This window comes from Bos indicus, chromosome 7 (genome assembly GCF_029378745.1).
Source record: "Bos indicus isolate NIAB-ARS_2022 breed Sahiwal x Tharparkar chromosome 7, NIAB-ARS_B.indTharparkar_mat_pri_1.0, whole genome shotgun sequence".
In the NCBI taxonomy this organism is placed as follows: domain Eukaryota; kingdom Metazoa; phylum Chordata; class Mammalia; order Artiodactyla; family Bovidae; genus Bos; species Bos indicus.
In genome coordinates, this window is record NC_091766.1 from 106,746,728 (window position 1) to 106,765,626 (window position 18,899).

Genomic DNA, 18,899 nt, shown 5'->3' on the forward strand with positions numbered 1-18,899 from the left:
AATGGACTGGTTCCAAACTGGGAAAGGAGTACGTCAAGGCTGTATATTGTCACCCTGCTTATTTAACTTCTATGCAGAGTACATCATGAGAAATGCCAGGCTGGATGAAGCATAAGCTGGAATCAAGATTGCCAGGAGAAATATCAATAACCTCAGATATGCAGATGACACCACCCTAATGGCAGAAAGTGAAGAAGAACCTCTTGATGAAAGTGAAAGAGGAGAGTGAAAAAGTTGGCTTAAAACTCAACATTCAGAAAACTAAGATCATGGCATCTGGTCCCATCACTTCATGGCAAATAGATGGTGAAACAGTGGAAACAGTGACTGACTTCATTTTGGGGGGCTCCAAAATCACTGCAGATGGTGACTGCAGCCATGAAATTAAAAGACGCTTGCTCCTTGGAAGGAAAGTTATAAGCAACCTAGACAGCATATTAAAAAATAGAGACATTACTTTCTTGACAAAATTCTGTATAGTCAAAGCTTTGTTTTTTCCAGTAGTCATGTATGGATGTGAGAGTTGGACCATAAAGAAGGCTGAGCGCTGAAGAATTGATGCTTTTGAACTGTGGTGTTGGAGAAGACTCTTGAGAGTCCCTTGGACTGCAAGGAGATCCAACCAGTCCATCCTAAAGGAAATCAGTTCTGAATATTCATTGGAAGGACTGATGCTGAAGCTGAAACTCCAATACTTTGGCCACCTGATGCGAAGAGCTGACTCATTTGAAAAGACCCTGATGCTGGGAAAGATTGAGGGCAGGAGGAGAAGGGGATGACAGAGGATGAGATGGTTGGATGGTATCACCAACTCAATGGATGTCAGTTTGAGCAAGCTCTGGGAGATAGCGAAGGACAGGGAGGCCCGGCGTGCTGCAGTCTATGGGGTCTCAAAGAGTCGGACGTGACTGAGCGTCTGGACAACAACAACTGGCCAGAGCTCAGTCATCACACTTCCATTTGTAACTCACATCACGCAGTTTTCCCCCCTGTGAGTTAGAGGCAGGGGGTCAAGGAGCGTCGATCCTGGCATTCAAGCCTATGTTCATTACTTCTGATCCTTGAAGTCACCTTAAATTCATCAAAAATGAGTATTTTTACTCCTAATTGGCAGATGAGAAGAATAAGTGCCAGGAAGTCTGAGCATCTTCAAAATGTTCTGCTTGGCAAAGAGGGGGAGGCCCTGGACTGGGGTTCGGGTCTCCTGGCCACTCACCCACATGTTTCCTTCCTTGTTTCCTTTGAAAGAAAGTGAAATAAAAGTCGCTCAGTCGTGTCCGACTCTTTGTGTCCCCATGCACTAACAGTCCATGGGATTCTCCAGGCCAGAACACTGCAGTGGGGAGCCTATCGCTTCTCCAGGGGATCTTCCCCACCCAGGAATTGACCCAGGGTCTCCCGCATTGCAGGCGGATTCTTTACCGACTGAGCTATCAGGGAAGCGTTTGCTTCCTTTATCTCTGCTCAGATTTTACCGTCTCAGTCCCTCACCCCTTTCCCTTCCCTTAGACCCATCACCAGCAGAAACACCAGCACTCGCTTGCTTGTTTACGGATCATGCCCCCTTCCTCCATCACAATGTAAGCTCAGTGCAAGAAGATTTGTCTGTTGCTGTACCCTCCGAACCTCGAACTGTGCCTGGCGCATCGCCCTTGTCTCATCCTATGTGAAACGTCTGGGCCAGGACTTCTGAATGAACCGAGGAATTTGGTTCGGATGCAGATTCTGATGCCCGGGGGTAGCATCTGTGACACCCCTATGGCTGATCAGGGGACCCCTCGCCATGAGGTTCGGTTTTCCTTTAGCTCTGACGTGGCGGTGGGTGAAGCTGGCTGGAGGGAGAGGTAAGGCGAGGCCAGAATTGGCGGGGCGGGAGGAGCGGAAAGGAGCCTGTGATCGGGATTTCTCTAGCCTCAGTTATTCCCCTTGATCTCACGTGCATCTGGAATTGTGACATGTCCAAGCAGTATTTGAGAAGCAGGTCCTCCTCTAACCTCTATCCCAGAGCACTCTGATAAGCCCCCAGCCCCCAGCCCCCGGGCCTACCTGATGACCACACTAGGAGTACGCTGCTGTTGAAAACCTGGTTCCATTCTTAAGCCTGCCTTAAAAACAGAAAAGCCTGCAAGGCTGCAGCTGAAGGAACCACCTCTCTCAAACAGGGCTTTTCTTTAGGGTCTGTTTGGCAAACACGTATGCGTCTTACTTAGAGGCAGGCCATGTCAGCAGTTTAATTTAAGGCATCAAATGAGAAGCAATCTGTCTGGTATAACCTTTTGCCGGTGAAATGAACAGCCTCTGAGCCAGCTCCCAGAGAACACTCTCATTATCCTGCTCGCCGTGACATGGGACATATTGTCTCTTTCTTGACTTGACCTTAACACATCACTGATGCAAAACATATTTCTAGTTTGAAAAATAGTCATCTAGAAAATAAAAGCCATTTCATCGGCTCAGCCGCAGTCCTGAGCCTCCGTGCTATTGAAAAGATGTTTTATTTGTTTGATTTGTGCCACTGATGGATTCTACCCTTTTAAAAAATTAGGGAAATATTTGTGAGCAGAGAGGTGCCCTGCAAAAAAGTATGCTTTCCATTCAAAACCTGAGGTCAACAGACTAAGATCCACGGGAACATGGATTCTGATTCTGATCACCAAATGATCTTGGAAAATCAGGGCTAAAGGGACTTTTGTTTGGAAGTAAAAATTCACGGTCAAATTAAATAAAAAATGAATAAAACCTCCAAAACTATGTAAAATGGTAAAAACGTGATCTACACTGTAGAGTTCCAGTGGAATGGGGGAGGAAAATTAGGGATCGTTTAGTTTAGTGAGACATTTGCAGAGATTAGGAAACTGTGCCCCGGAAGGCAGACTTGCTTAAAAATAAGTAGCTACAGTGGGAAGAGGCAGGACTAGAATTCAGATCTCCTGGTTTGCAGCCAATGCCCTCCCATTTCACATACTTTCTTGACAAAAGTTCTCATACAACGCAAATGCTTGGACCATTAATAACTGGTGCATTACTCATATGGGCCTCCTGCACCCACGTCAGTGAGGATGAGCATCAGCTACTACTAAGCTAGAACAAGATGAAAACTTGTATTTCCCTCATTTCATTGAACCCTGCTGGCAGGCAGATCTGGTGTGGGGATTGCACGGGGACTAGGGACCACGCTCCTGGGGGATGCGTGAACTCTCCTCCATCGGTCTATTACCAATTCATGACCCAAGGCAGATGCGGAAACCCCACCTGTTGCGTCGTGGACACTACGTGGCGGGAGGGGAGAAAAGGAGAAAAGGGGCGTTCTGCTGTCTCTTTCTCTCTTAAAGTGATGTCTGCACAATTCCTCCCAATAGAGTCTGCTTATATGCAGCAGAATCGATATTGCCACAGAGGAAATTGGGAAATGTGGCTTTCCATCCAACTGGGTTTTCCTGAAGAGGTCTTCCCTGGTGACTCGGATGGTAAAGAATCTGCCTGCCATGCAGGAGACCCGGGTTTGATCCCTGGGTTGGGGAGATCCCCTGGAGGAGGGCATGGCAGCCCGCTCCAGTATTCTGGCCTGGAGAATCCCCATGGACGGAGGAGCCTGGTGGGCTACAGCCCATGGGGTCGCAAAGAGTTGGACACGACTGAGCGACTTTCACTATTCCTGAAGAAGAAAGAGAATATGGGTATTAGAGGCAACAAGCTGTCTCTGCAACTGTACAAAGTATATTCGTGGCACTGACGGCAGTTCTCCAGTCTAAATTTGGCTTTTTTAAATATCAATACATAAGGAGTCGTGGGGTTGAGAGTGGCACAGCAGTTCGTGTTGGATTAACCCTCCCACAGATAACAATTAAACTGTAGGAAAAAAACAGAAACATAAAACCTCTTGAAGTCACTGCACAACAACCCAAAGCAGGCAGCTATTAAAGGGGACTCAGCCCTTTAAAGAGGAAGCGCACTCATTGCGCGACACAGCTTTTCCCCTGAGAGGACGCCTCAGTCTGCGTGGCACCAGGGAGGCTGGAGACCGTCCAGGTTCGAGCAGAAAGCTGCCATCTCTAGACCTGAAGGGTCAGGGAAGTGTCCAAGAGGTTGGAACTTGAATGGGAAGTCCTGGGAATGAAAGAGACCCGTCGGAATCGGCATATAAACCCGACGCCGAGCCCTGGCCAACTCGTGTTCCGCGCATGCGTGGGGAGCCTATTAAAGAGTTCAGCGAAAGCAACAATCGGAACGCTGAAAAGATTAAAGATATTTCAGTTCTGCCAACACAGACAAGAAAGAGCTTAGAGTTTAAGTCCTTCCAAGTTAGAGGCACGTGACTATTTTTTAAAAAATAACTTTCACGTCTCTTCTCTTCTTCCTCTTTGGGGTTCCAATTGCATTGTGCATTAGGCCACCCGGGCTACATGGCTCAGGGTCGTGTTTCTGTTTTTCTCCGCCCAGCCTTTCCCCTCTCCATTTCCAGATGAGATCATTTCTATTGCTATATACTCACATCCACTGACTTCTCCAACTCCATTTGCTCTTAAACCCATATTCAACGGATTTTCTATTTCAGGTATTGTACTTTTCAGTTCTAGAACTTCCATTTTTAAAATACAATTTCTATTTCTCTGTTTCGGAGAAGGCAGTGGCACCCCACTCCAGTACTCTTGCCTGGAAAATCCCATGGATGGAGGAGCCTGGTGGGCTGCAGTCCATGGGGCCGCTAGGAGTCGGACACGACTGAGTGACTTCGCTTTCACTTTTCACTTTCATGCATTGGAGAAGGAAATGGCAACCCACTCCAGTGTTCTTGCCTGGAGAATCCCAGGGACGGGGGAGCCTGGTGGGCTGCAGTCCATGGGGTCGCACAGAGTCGAACACAACTGAAGTGACTTAGCATAGCATAGCATAGCATTTCTCTGTTGAGATTCCTTATCTGTTCACTCATTATGACGTTTTCCCCCTCACAGTACTTGGGCGTATTTATAATAGTTTATTTAAAAAAAGAAACTTTGCTCCAATATGTGGATCACATCAGGTCTATTTCAACTCGCTTATTTTTTTCTTGAGTGCTGGTCAGATTTTCCTTTTGTCTTCTTGTATCTGTTAGTTTTTGATTGGACACAAGCCATGAGAGACCATGTGTTGTAGAGATTCTGGCCTCTGTTATCTTCTCTGTTGATTTTTTTTACTTTATTCCATTAGTTAAATTATTGGCTAATGACCTTGAACTTGTGGAGGCTTGGTTAGAAGGAAACATAAATCTCTTTGTTAGAGAGAAAATATAAATCACCAAAAGCAGGACTGAAAAGGGGTATCTTTATAGATCTTATAAACATTAAAAAGGTTACAGGGAATCACAGACAACAACGTGACACCAATATTCTAAAACCCAAGTGTAATGAAAAAACCCCCGTGTTGTTTCAACACAAAAATAATTTCACTGGAGAATTCTTTTAACCATTTAAGAAATAAACAATATGACTTTCACATCCTCTTTCAGAAAATAGAAGGACATTAAGAGGCTAGAATATAACGGAAGAAAATAAATGAAAGAATCTATATGATCATTATCAATCAGTTTCAAGAAATACTAAAAATGTTCTTCAGGATGAAGAAAAATGATATTAGGAGAAACAATAGATATGACTAGATATTAAAATATTAAGCAAAACACCTGACAAAATTCAATATTCATTTGTAATAAACATTCTAAGCAAACTAAAAATAGCAATGAATCTTTCCAATCTTACTATTTGCACATACAAAACCATATAACTAAGATCATAATTATCAAAGATGAAACAATTTCCCCTAAGATCAGGAAAAAGGAGGTCATCTCTCATGATGTGTATGTAATATTGTATTGGAGTTCATAAGCCAGTACAATAAATTAAGCAAAGGAAATTAAAGTTATAAAGATCAGAAAGAAACGGCATTGTTTTTATTACTGCAGATTTTTTTTTATTATTAAAAAAATCCCAGGGATCTGCAAGACAACTAATAAGAACTAATAAGTGAATTTAGCAAGGCTGCTGGATACAAAGGCAGCATGCAAAACGAAGTAGCACTTCTACATACTAGTAGCAAACAATCTAAAAATGAAAAAATGTAGATTCCATTTATAACGACACCGAGGCATAATGTACATAGGAATAATTTAAGGAAAGCAGTCAAGATCTCTACTCTGAGAGCAACTCTGAGTTGCTCAAAGTAATTACCAAAAACTGTAAAAATAGAGAAATGTTCCATGTTAGTGGACTAGAAGATTCAACATTGTTAAGATATCAATTATCCTTACATTTATCCAAATATTAAAACAAAAGCCCATTTAAAGTTCTAATGGGTCCCTAAAATGGCTAAATTTGTTGACAATATCAACAGTCGGTGAGGAGGTACAGTAATTCACTGAACCTTCCGCTCATTGGTACTGGCAGCAGTGGAACATACACTTTAGAAGCCAGTTTGAGACTTTTCTTATAAGGACTATGTTTATAACATATCCTATGACTCAGCAATGCCACTCCTAGGCATTTACCCAGGAGATTCCACTCCTAGGAATATGCCCCATAAAAAAGTTACTAAAATATTTATAGCTCTTTATATACATTGGTCAAACAGGGCTTTCCTGGTGATTCAGTCAGTAAAGAATCCACCTGCGATGCAGGAGACCCGGGTTTGAGTCCTGGGCAGGGAAGATCCCCTGGAGGAGGAAATGGCAACCCAGTCCAGTGTTCTTGCCGGGGAAAGCCCACGGACAGAGGAGTCTGGTGGGCTGCAGTCCATGGGGTTGCAAGAGTTGGACACGCCTTAGCCACTAAATCACTATATATTGGTCAAAAACTGGTAATATCCCAAGTGTCTATTAAAAGTAACACAGATAAATTGTGGCATATTCATACACACTCAGCAGCGACTGACACACCCAATAAGATAAGTCTCAAAAACAATCGTGCGAGGGAAAGACGTTAGACACAAAGAATATGTGCCCTGTGATTCCACTTGTGAGATATTCAATAACAGGCAGAAATAATATGTGACAGAATCAGAACAGTGATTGAGGAGGAGTGAGGTGACAGGGAAAATGTCTAGGGTGGTATACACACACACACGTATTTATACACACACACACACGTATATTATATAGCTTGTTTTATATATATTGTACAGCTTGAGGTATTACAAAAGTCTACATATTTTTCAAAGTTACAAAGAACTGTAACTTAACACATGTGCATTTTATTGTAGGCAAATTGTATTTCAATTGAAAAAATATTACTTTATAAAATATGAGTTCCCATCAGTAGGGTATGTTTCGGTCTAAGCAAGAACAGTGAAATCCCTCTTATCAGCATGGCAAGGACAGCTAGCTGGTTACTTAATTTTAGAAGTTTATTAAAAATCATTTAAGTATATATATTTTTCAATATTTTATTTTTCATATAAAAGCACATATATGCATTCATTTGCAATCTTTCGATGTATAGACACGACCGATTTTCTTTGTGTTCTACATTGTCGTTCTTGAATAAACTATAACACATCATCTATGCTTTCTAGCTTCAATTTCTTTACAAAAGAGCCAGAAATTAAATTCATTTTTGAAGCAAACTAAACACAAAATCCCTCAGGTCTTTATAATGTTTTCCACATTCTACACCTTGTGTGCCCTATAACTAACCTGAAAGATTTTTCTTGTCCCTATCTTTTCATTTGAATTTTTTTCAAAGCATTCAACTTTGTTTTTATAGCAGAGAAGTGACTACTCTCTTTTTTCCCATTCTTATTTCATTGGTTTACATGACATTTAATTACATCATAACAATAACCATACAATTTTGCATTTAGGCAATGCTCATATCCCCATAATTTCTCATTTAAATCCAAGATAATGGCCTCCTTCCATACAAAAGGATGTAATGAAGTCAGAGGAAGATGCGGGACTAGAGTGACGGGGAGATGAAGGGAAAGAAAGCCCTGTCCTGTTAGTCTGAAAGCTCTTACAGGGCCTCTCAGCTCCCTCGCCTACCTTGCTCAGCTTCTGCCCCCAGAGCTAAGATCCACAGTGAAACCCTGGCAATCCTCTCAGGCCTTTCCTGTCTGGGTTCCTTCTGTTATTTGAAACGGGAAGGCAAACATTGGTTTAAAGGCCTTTACAACCATTATTTCCTAAGTGGTCAATAAACAGATGAAACAGTAGCCAGCTTCCTGATATTCTGGAGGATGCAGACTAAACCATAATAAGACACGACTGCAGGGCAACTGGAAGCAAATAGTGATCAGTAAGAACTTCCATACGCTGCCGGTGGAAATGGGAATTCCTTCAACAGTTTTGGGAAGTGGTGTGGATTCACCCAACGAAATGGAAGATATGCACGGCGTAGCAGTTTTTCTCTGAATACACATCCTGCGTGCGTGTCTGCACTGTGATACCTGTACAAGGACATGTTTGGTTTGCAAACAAACCAAACGCTTTTCGGTAGTAGAATAGCATGTCCACACAATAAAATGCATGGACCCTACGAACACTATCATGTAAAAAAAGAAAGCCACAAAGCCATACGCACCATGTGATTCTTCCTTGTAAAGTTCAAAACCAAACTACAAGGATTCAAATAGGTGGTATTTTTTTATATCAAAATGCAGGTTTCCTGGAGTGCTCTTTATTAAAAAATGACCCATCTTTAATACTTGCCCACGTTTGTTTCATTAATTTCTCACTCACTCTTTTAAGCTTCAGTGGTAGCTAGAAGACACTTTAAGATTACTCAGATGGCAAACCCTGAATCTCTTTCACCTCCTTTTTCACTGGCCACACACACATTTTCTTTCCTTTCTTTTCAATGAACAAAAACAAAAGCAAGAAAATGACTTCTATAGAGGCCAGGAGAGTGATTTTATCTGGAAGGAGTAAGTGTCTGGGCTTGGAAAGGGGAATCTGGGATAGGGGCTTCTGGGGGTGCCAGCCTTGTTCTATGTATTAAGTGGCGTTTGCTCTGTGATTTTAATAAACTGTATCAAACACATCTGCTTTTCTCCATTATATTCACAAGATATTTTAAAACACGGAGTGTCTTATATAGTTTACTTAATTCTCCCTGCCTCCCCCCAATTCCATGTTAGGGGATCACTTTCAAATGTATCATTCATCCTTGGAGGCAACGAAGACTCTGATCACTAATATTCTTAGACTCCATTTAGCTCCACAGATGAAGCGTAAAAAGGAAGAAATGGGGGCAGTAACATTCAACAGCAGCCACAGGGAAAGAGAAAGGATATGGACTAAACATCCATTAAGACGCAGTTGAGCAAATTCAGTCATCTACGTTATCTAATAACGAGGGGTGCCAGTAACTTAATTTTCACATTAAACCCAGTTAGTTCAGTTATCTATGAGTGTGTTTCCAAGTATTTGCCTCTCTATAGTCATCCATGGGCTCTGAATAGCAATCCATCTTTTGGTTTGGAATCGAAGAAACACTAATACAAGCTTCATTGAAATCCAATTATCAAGATGTCTTTTTTCCACTTAAGCCAATAAGTGAGTCAGTTGCAAGATGCTGCTTAAATTACAGTAGAATTATTTTCTAACAGAATCAAGCTTGCTGAGCTTTTACCATTCATTTTGGTATTATTTATAAAAATTATCATTTTAAGTAGCCACCCAGGCCCACCAAAGCAGCATCTATTTTTTTTTAAACAATGCTTTTAAAAAGCCCTTTAGTTCACTAATTTTTCATTTTCCATTATGTTACTCACTAAAAACCTCAAGAAACAAAGAAGACTAAATAGATTGCATTCAGTTGACATTGTTTTCTATTGTATGGTGCATATCAGCGCATGAGCACACACACAGCCACCCCACTGGGAAATTTCAGGTTATAGAAAGTAACTCAGTGGAGCGCCCACCAGCCTGATCTAGCCATGAATTCTCCTGCCACTTGATCTGAGGCCAAACTGAAAAAAGTATAAGAAACACCCACCTATCACATGGTGAATAAAAGAGCTGAAAGTTTTATTCAGATCAGATCAGATCAGTCACTCAGTCGTGTCCGACTCTTCGCGACCCCATATATCGCAGCATGCCAGGCCTCCCTGTCCATCACCAACTCCCGGAGTTCACTCAGACCCACGTCCATCGAGTCAGTGATGCCATCCAGCCATCTCATCCTCTGTTGTCCCCTTCTCCTCCTGCCCCCAGTCCCTCCCAGCATCAGAGTCTTTTCCAATGAGTCAACTCTTCGCATGAGGTAGCCAAAGGTGGCTGTCTGGGGAGGCCTTACAAATAGCTGTGAAAAGAAGAGAAGCGAAAAGCAAAGGAGAAAAGGAAAGATATAAACATCTGAATGCAGAGTTCCAAAGAATAGCAAGAAGAGATAAGACAGCCTTCTTCAATGATCAATGCAAAGAAATAGAGGAAAACAACAGAATGGGAAAGACTAGAGATCTCAAGAAAATGAGAGACACCAAGGGAACATTTCATGCAAAGATGGGCTTGATAAAGGACAGAAATGGTATGGACCTAAGAGAAGCAGAAGATATTAAGAAGAGATGGCAAGAATACACAGAAGAACTGTACAAAAAAGATCATCACGATGGTGTGATCACTGACCTAGAGCCAGACATCCTGCAATGTGAAGTCAAGTGGGCCTTAGAAAGCATCACTAGGAACAAGCTAGTGGAGGTGATGGAATTCCAGTTGAGCTATTCCAAATCCTGAAAGATGATGCTGTGAAAGTGCTGCACTCAATATGCCAGCAAATTTGGAAAACTCAGCAGTGGCCACAGGACTGGAAAAGGTCAGTTTTCATTCCAATCGCAAAGAAAGGCAATGCCAAAGAATGCTCAAACTACTGCACAATTGCACTCATCTCACATGCTAGTAAAGTAATGCTCAAAATTCTCCAAGCCAGGCTTCAGCAATATGTGAACCATGAACTTCCTGATGTTCAAGCTGGTTTTAGAAAAGGCAGAGGAAGCAGAGATCAAATTGCCAACATCCTCTGGATCCTGGAAAAAGCAAGAGAGTTCCAGAAAAACATCTATTTCTGTTTTATTGACTATGCCAAAGCCTTTGACTGTGTGGATCACAATAAATTGTGGAAAATTCTGAAAGAGATGGGAATACCAGACCACCTGATCTGCCTCTTGAGAAATTTGTATGCAGGTCAGGAAGCAACAGTAAGAACTGGACATGAACAACAGACTGGTTCCAAATAGGAAAAGGAGTTCGTCAAGGCTGTATATTGTCACCCTGTTTATTTAACTTATGTGCAGAGTACATCATGAGAAACGCTGGACTGGAAGAAACACAAGCTGGACTCAAGATTGCTGGGAGAAATATCAATAACCTCAGATATGCAGATGACACCACCCTTATGGCAGAAAGTGAAGAGGAACTCAAAAGCCTCTTGATGAAAGTGAAAGTGGAGAGTGAAAAAGTTGGCTTAAAGCTCAACATTCAGAAAACGAAGATCATGGCATCCGGTCCCATCACTTCATGGGAAATAGATGGGGAAACAGGGGAAACAGTGTCAGACTTTATTTTTCTGGGCTCCAAAATCACTACAGATGGTGACTGCAGCCATGAAATTAAAAGACGCTTACTCCTTGGAAAGAAAGTTATGACCAACTTTTATTAGCCAGGCAAAATCATAGGAAAGGAAATGCTCTTTATGAGATGATGTTAGTTTTCCAAAGTTTAATTCTTGGTGATAGAAGGTTGCATTTCAAGGACTGAGGAAATAATACTGCTACCTGTGTTTCTACTAAGTATCTCAAGAAACCGGGGATGAGTTTTAGCAAGCATAATACCCACACGGGATACAGCCTAGTATTCAGTGATGGTAGGATCCGTAAATAAATCGCGGTTTGTTTGTATAACGAAATGGATAGACTTTACCCTGACTGTTCTTTTCAGCTATAGATTTTCACATTATCAGACAAGCCTCTGTGTTACTAAAAAGGTTTCGATACCAGATTTGACTGTGCAATTGAAGAGGAAGTGATAATAAAAGGGCCCCGTGCACTACAGAGCCGCACAGTGCTTCTGCGTGGGGAATGACGCGGCAGACACGCCGTGGACAGCTGTTCCGCTTGAAGTGCCAGTGATGGTCACAGAGAGACAGGAAACGCTCTGCTCCCAGCACAGCAGCGAAGAGGGGTTGGACCAGCATCTTCTTCCGGTTTTGCCACCTGCTTAGACGGGGGCCCTGGTAAACTCTGCTTCACACAGAGCTAGCCTCACCCCGACACAGGCAGGGAAGCTCGCATCTAGGGTTAGCAATTCTGGACCACCAGTCGACCAACTTACACAAAGTACGGAACTTTCTCGTAACATCTGACAAAGTATTCGATACAGAGTAGCCTGCCACAGAGGCGCATTGCGAAGCACCTTAATAAAACAAGCGCTGGTGAATCCACTCTTCCTCTTACGGAGCAGAACTTCGGATTCAGTGGAAGGCTCCGTGGGTCCCACGCCTGCCTGCCAAGTGTCACCAGCACTCTAAACCTTTGCAAGTATTACCTTTCCTTTTTCCCCTTTCCGTTCTTATTAATGAACTGTCTCCCTGAGCAGTGGCGGATTTAATTTTGCTGGCTTTCACTTGATTCTAGGATAGAACATACTTGGTCGTCCGCCTTCCTTTCAGGTTATTCTGCCTCAGTTTCCTTTAAAGGATTTGCTTCCTCTTCCTGCCTTCCACATTTTGGAGTGATCAAAAACACAGTCCTTAGACTTCATTTTCTATTTAAAGTAATGGACGATGACCACAGATAATAATTTCAGACAGACTCATGGTTTAAAATGCCATCTGTATACCTCTCCTCGGAACAGAGCTCCTGTATCAAACTGCGTAACTCAGTGTACTCATTTGGCTGTCTAATAAGCATCTCAAAATTAACCTGAAATTAAGCCTTTGATATTCTTCCCTAAAATCTTTCTTTTCTTCTTCATAAACAAATTAAACACCATTATAATTTTAAACAATGCAATTTCTTTGTTCTGTTTTTTTTTTTTCCTCTGCAAGATTAGATAGATATGTGGGAGAGCCTCATAATATGTCCCCTGTGTCTTAACCTCTCAGCCATCCATATGGAAATTATCCACACGAAGGAAAAAAAAAATATGGTTTTGTTTAAAGTTTTCGTTTACTCAGCTCTACCTTTCAGTTTATGAATTCTCTCTACAGCTGAATCCTTTCTTCTAATGCCTTTCCATTTTAACATTCAATTATGTTTTCATTTCTAGAATTTTATTTAAAAAATATTTTTGTTCATCTTTTGGTAGTTTTTTTCCTTATACGTGTTATAAATAATTTTTAATATATTTTAATATTTCAAACATCTATTCTGAATTATGTATCTTAGCCTTTAACATTGAAGCCTTTGAGGATGGGAGTCTTTTTTTTTTTCCCTATGGATTTGCGTAATGCTGGCTTATTCCTGCTGTCCTCTGTGATTTAGATAGTGAGTTCATGTTTGCTGGCATGCTGTTTGTTGGCTGGGATGATTTCTGTCTGCTTTTGTTGGGCAGTGGGAACTCCTGTAATGAGTCCTTTTAGAAATACAGTTATGCAATACAAATGATGCAAATACTGTAGTTTCAGATGAGCCCACGTGAATGGTAGCCAGTGACACCGATTTTCAGGAGACTCTTTTAGAAAACAACCTATAAAAAGCCAAGGCTGAAAATGGTAATTTTTCTTACTGTCTGCCTCTTCAACTTCTGTTTTTCCTTATTTTAGTTCACTCTTTGGAAAAGGGCATTGCCTTTCTGAGTTGTGCTCCCTCTAATTATTACATCCACTGTGCTCCACTGCTATGGCTAGTTTTTAAGAATATCTTCTTGCTAGGCTATGAGCAATTTCAAGATGGCAAGGAGTTTTATTTATTTTTAAATGCCCAGTGCCTGACACATGTTTTTAACTCAATAAATTTATTTACTTTGAGAAAAAAAAAAAGCTAAGTAAATGAATGAGTGTTTAGAAAATGGTATTTTAAACAAACCTATTATTTAAATCCTTGAGGTTTTCAATCTTATCTCAGTACTCACTGGCCAACTGAGAACCTCCTAAATTCAGTCTTGTTTATTATTCTGAGTTAGTTGAATCTCCATAAAGTCTACAGTGAAACACAGAAGGACACAGACTGCTTCAGGCCCCACACCCAGCCAGCATGAGGGAGGCCATTTATTGTCTCTAAAAGAAAACAAAAGACACTGTGTTTTCTTTCTCTTTTATTGCAACCCGTTGAAGGTCAAAAGATTCACAGAAATATAGAAACTACAAACTGGATGAATTTCCTTTATCCACTCAAAAAGACATTAAAGACAAAAGACCAGAATTTTCCACTACCGCAATATATTTCATATAGTCTTTATTCTGAAAATACTGTTGACATTTTAGAGAGGATAAAAAGCCCTGCGTTAAACATGTTCACATATATTTATGACATTCTAAGCAAAAAAAGAAACTTTAGATTGCCCAGGAAAAAGTTCATTTTAAGCCTTATTTCAAAGTATCTAATGAGAACACATTCAACAACCATCACAGGATCATTCAAGGTGATGTTTTCTTGGTTGCTTTTGAGATTAGTGCTTTGAGGCTGGATATGGTATTTCTACAGATTCCTACAAATGCACCAAAGCAGTTTTCCAGGGTATGATGCATCTGGCTTTCCGGATTCATCGCCATCTTAAAGAATAAGTGCAAGCCCCCATCCCACCCCACCCCCCAGGCTAAAGCATGTTATAGTGCTGTACTTCAGATTCAAACAATGCAACATTTCAACAAAATCAATTATACACTTTCAAAACCATTTGACAACCAAACTGTAACACTCCCAAGATTATTACAACTTTGAACTGAAATGGCACCATCTATATCATTGATGGCTCTCCCCTCTTCTGTCTTTTTAACTATTTAAAATATAGTGTGACATATATAAAAATTAAACTTTTGCTTATTCACTCAAGCTATTACTATACATGTCGTCTTATAAATTAGTTTTGGATTAAAAACCAGTTAAAATATTGTGAATTAAGATATTTTTCAGTGGTGGGGAAATGAATATGAAGACGATACAGTTGGATGTGTAAGAAGAATTACAATTTATTAATAGCAAACAGCTTTTTTTATTACATAAATTTTATTCCCTTCAAATTAAATTAGTAACCCATTTAGTGATGGAAAAAATACTTTTGGTGCTTAGCGACTAGATTTTCCAAACTGACTGGAATTAAAAGCAAAAACATGCCACATCAGAAACATGTTGACATGATCAAAGGAAATAGTTGTTTACATAAAAAGAGTTATTATAAATAAGTGAATGGTACTTGAATGTAAAGCTATTTTTCACTTCTTACAGCTAGTATCATTTTAGCAACACTGGGACTTCTATAAAGTGAAATTCAAATCTGAGTATATCTGTTAAAGACCAAAAAAAAAAAAAAAAAAAAACAATTATGTCCACAATGAGAAAGAATAAATAGCAAACTCACAAGTCAGGGTTTTGTATATCTAACTACTGTGAAAGATAATCACGCTTTAGCTTAAAAAGGCTCCCTGCTGTCTTGATTATAAATCAAGACATAGGAAAGGTTATTATGAGCCTGAGTCCCTACTATGAATTAATTGTAAAGATGTGTGAAATCAAAACGTATATTCATTTACTAATAGGTATTGCCTAAACTGAAAGCTGGACATCTTTAATTAAACAAATAAATGCTTATTTCTGACAAGTGTAAACAGAATCTTAATGAAAAGATTTTCTAATTTTTCTTCTAAACTCATACATTAACCAGCAATAGATCTTTGCAATAGCATAAGAACTATTGAAAAATATAACATGCACATCTCCAAAAAACCTGTTCTAAAGCCCAAAGCAAAGCAAAAAGAAAAAAAAATCAATAGAAAGATTGTCTACTTATATCTCATTCATTAATCTTCTATTAATGAGACTAGCCCCGAATCTCAGAAATATACTTTCATAATTACCAAATTAACAAAAATAATTAAATGATCTGTACAGTTTTTTTTTTTTAAATAACTGCACACTATTAATTACACTGGTGACTTTAATGTGAATAATGCTAAGATTAGTTCCAAATATCATTAAAATATCTGGACCAGTTACTATCCGTGAAATAAAAGCTAATACAATGTTAACGTAAAACTCAAAATACTCAGTACTCCAGAGAATTTGGTAGAATAGTGAATAATTAACTTTTGTGAGCTGGCCAGCGGGTTTCAGATCGCGGACTCCACACGGAAACTTCACAGAAGGCCCTGCTCTCTCTAGTCCCTAAGCTGCCCACTGGACGGCAGGTGGGGAGCCCCGTGGGGACGGTGTGCTAGGGGGAGTGGCAGGGGAGGGCGGGGCCTGGAGAAGGGCCCGTGTCAGAAAATGACCAGGGAGGAAGTGCGTGCATGTGTGTGTGTGTGTGTGCACGTGTGAGACAGGATGAGAACCGACACCCGTGGATGTGCTTGAAATCCTGAAACGCACTAGTTCTCAGGCTTCTAATTAGTGCCACGTCACTCCCCTCTGGTCACCATCCGCAGAACTGCACAATTCTTTCTCATCAAATAAGAAGGCAGTTGCCTTCATTTGGGGGCATCTCCAGTGGCAGTAATTAGAAGCTCAAAATAATGGATCCTTTTTGGTTTTTTTTATTCTACAGTTAAACAAAATTAGAGAAATAAGCCTTTGAACTTAAAAACTAAAGGTCTGTGCCTGTCAAAATCTTTCATTTTTAAGACAAAAAGACCAGCTCACCTGGGAACAAATAGCAACTGCACTGACGCTATGCAGTATGCAAACGAGACGCGGATACACACAGGCGGGGGTACACAGCGGGGACACAGCACAGTCGCGACCTCGGCCGGGGCGCCTGCCCCAGCTCCGCACCCTAGGAGGAGGCGGCCGACACGCCGGGTGTCCAGCCCATCTGGTAGGCCCTCTCCAGCGTCCTCTTGCAGTCCTGCAGGACGGTGCTGAAGGTGATGTGCGGGTACTGCTGCACCAGCTGCTCCACCGTCACCTCGTTGACCTGCAAGTGAACAAGAGCTGCCGTCACACACAGGCACCAGGACCGCCCCTCGTCCTTCTCAGCAGCGCCAGCAAGTGTTTGCTGGGAAGACCTGCCCTAAGTACTACATTCTACGTGGTGCTAGGTAGTACTAAGTTCTACGTAGTACTAAGCACTACTAAGTTCTGTGTAGTACTAAGTAGTACTAAGTACTAAGTAAGTAATACTAAGTTCTATGTAGTACTAAGTTCCACGTAGTACTAAGTACTATGTTCCCCCTACGTTTTTTTTTTTTTTTTTTAAAGATGTAAGGTATCGGGAGGTTAGCGCTTTCTAGGAGTATAAATGAGCTGAAGTGTGTCCGTTGAAGGGTGAGTGCCTGGGAGGGGAGGCAGCATGAGACACTCTCATGTACCTCTGACTCTGCCACCCACCTGGCAGCTTTTTTAGGAGAGAACCATAGACTGCCGGAGAGGATGCACGGGACTCTGAATAGGAGTGCTGGGCAAAACGTTTATTTTTCTTCCCCTTAAATGTTAAGGTCCTGGCAAACCTCAGGTCCCTTCGTGGAAAAGGGCTGAAAATGTGAGGAATCAATCACTAAAACATACATGGCTGGCAGGTCAGAGATGGCCCCAATAGACCTTAACCATCAAAGACACCACCTTGATTCTTGATTAGACAAGGCAATCAGACAGGCCTAATTAAAACTAACACCTTTTCAATTGCTGTGCTGTGAAGGGATTAATTTGTCAATTATTTTTAAGCTGATTGCAGTTCATATCACAAAAGCAGACAGCTCCCTTCATCCTTCAGATAAATAAATGATTAACCTAAGAACTGCAACTTTTAGCTTGCTTTATTTAAAATCTTTATCGAACACTTCGGCATTTTCAAATACAATAATGTTTCATTTATATTGAATAAGCTGGTCTGCAAGAAGGTTCTGCTGAGACACGTTTTTGTGCTTCCTTTCCATGTCTGTCCACTACTGAAAGGATCAGGACCATCAGGAAAAACCTCAAACAATATCAGACCCTTGCAATTTGCTTTGAAAGCCAGCTTGGGAGTATGCTGACCGTGACATTAAGTCCTCTGCACTTTTCTAAAATAACATGGTGTTTTGTTAAACTATGTTACATGTAGTATTTGTTAAATTCAGAGTTGATATTTCCACATTGCACTGATGATGCTTATTTTTTGTCAGAATTTCTATTCAAGACTTTCTTGTACTGAAATCAACTGTCATTCCAAATTTAACCAAGCTATGCAGTTCAATCTGTGTTACAATATATGACTTTTGTTTACAAAAACATGAAGAAAATGATTTTGAATAAAAAGAAAAACTGATATACAAATCAGAATTGAGAATATCAACTGCTGACCTTATAAGGATTTCTAAGCAATGTAACTTTTTAAAAAATTGAATTCTACCTAAGTCTAGCTTGAGCTGAGTCTGCTTGGATCAGTAACTGACAAAGTCTTGTGTCACCTAGCTGTGCCCGTCTCTCCGGTACATCTTTGATATTATCCAATCACCTGACCTAATGTCAAGTTATCAAGCTGTCCAAGTCCTTTCTGGCCTCAGGACCTTTGCACCTGCCGTTCTCTTTATCTGGAATAGTTTTAAAGCCACCTCCCCCTTAAGAACCCCCTTCCCATGGCTAGTCCTCCTCATTCTCAGGTCAGTGTCATTTCCCCAAGGAGCTTCGATCCTTGCCCTCAGCCTGCTTCCTTCCTCAAATCAGGCGAGGCTTCCAGGTTATTCTCTCTTCCAACACTGCCTACTTTTTCTTCATAGTACCTTCAAAAGTCAGTTTATAATTGCTTTATTTAATGTCTGCTCCTGTTCCAATGTAAGATCCACAAGAACCATGATTGTTTTGTC

General features: G+C 40.9%; 1 protein-coding gene across 1 annotated transcript in view; it reads right to left on the bottom strand.

The window, feature by feature from the left end:
• Positions 1-14,201: 14,201 nt before the first annotated feature.
• Positions 14,202-18,899, bottom strand: part of FBXL17 (F-box and leucine rich repeat protein 17) — a 521,801-nt gene continuing 517,103 nt past the window's right edge. Inside the window, exon 9 of the mRNA XM_070792153.1 lies at positions 14,202-17,032. Within this exon, the coding sequence (XP_070648254.1) occupies positions 16,892-17,032 (141 nt within the window). The 3' untranslated portion in view covers positions 14,202-16,891. The remainder of the gene's footprint in view (positions 17,033-18,899) is intronic.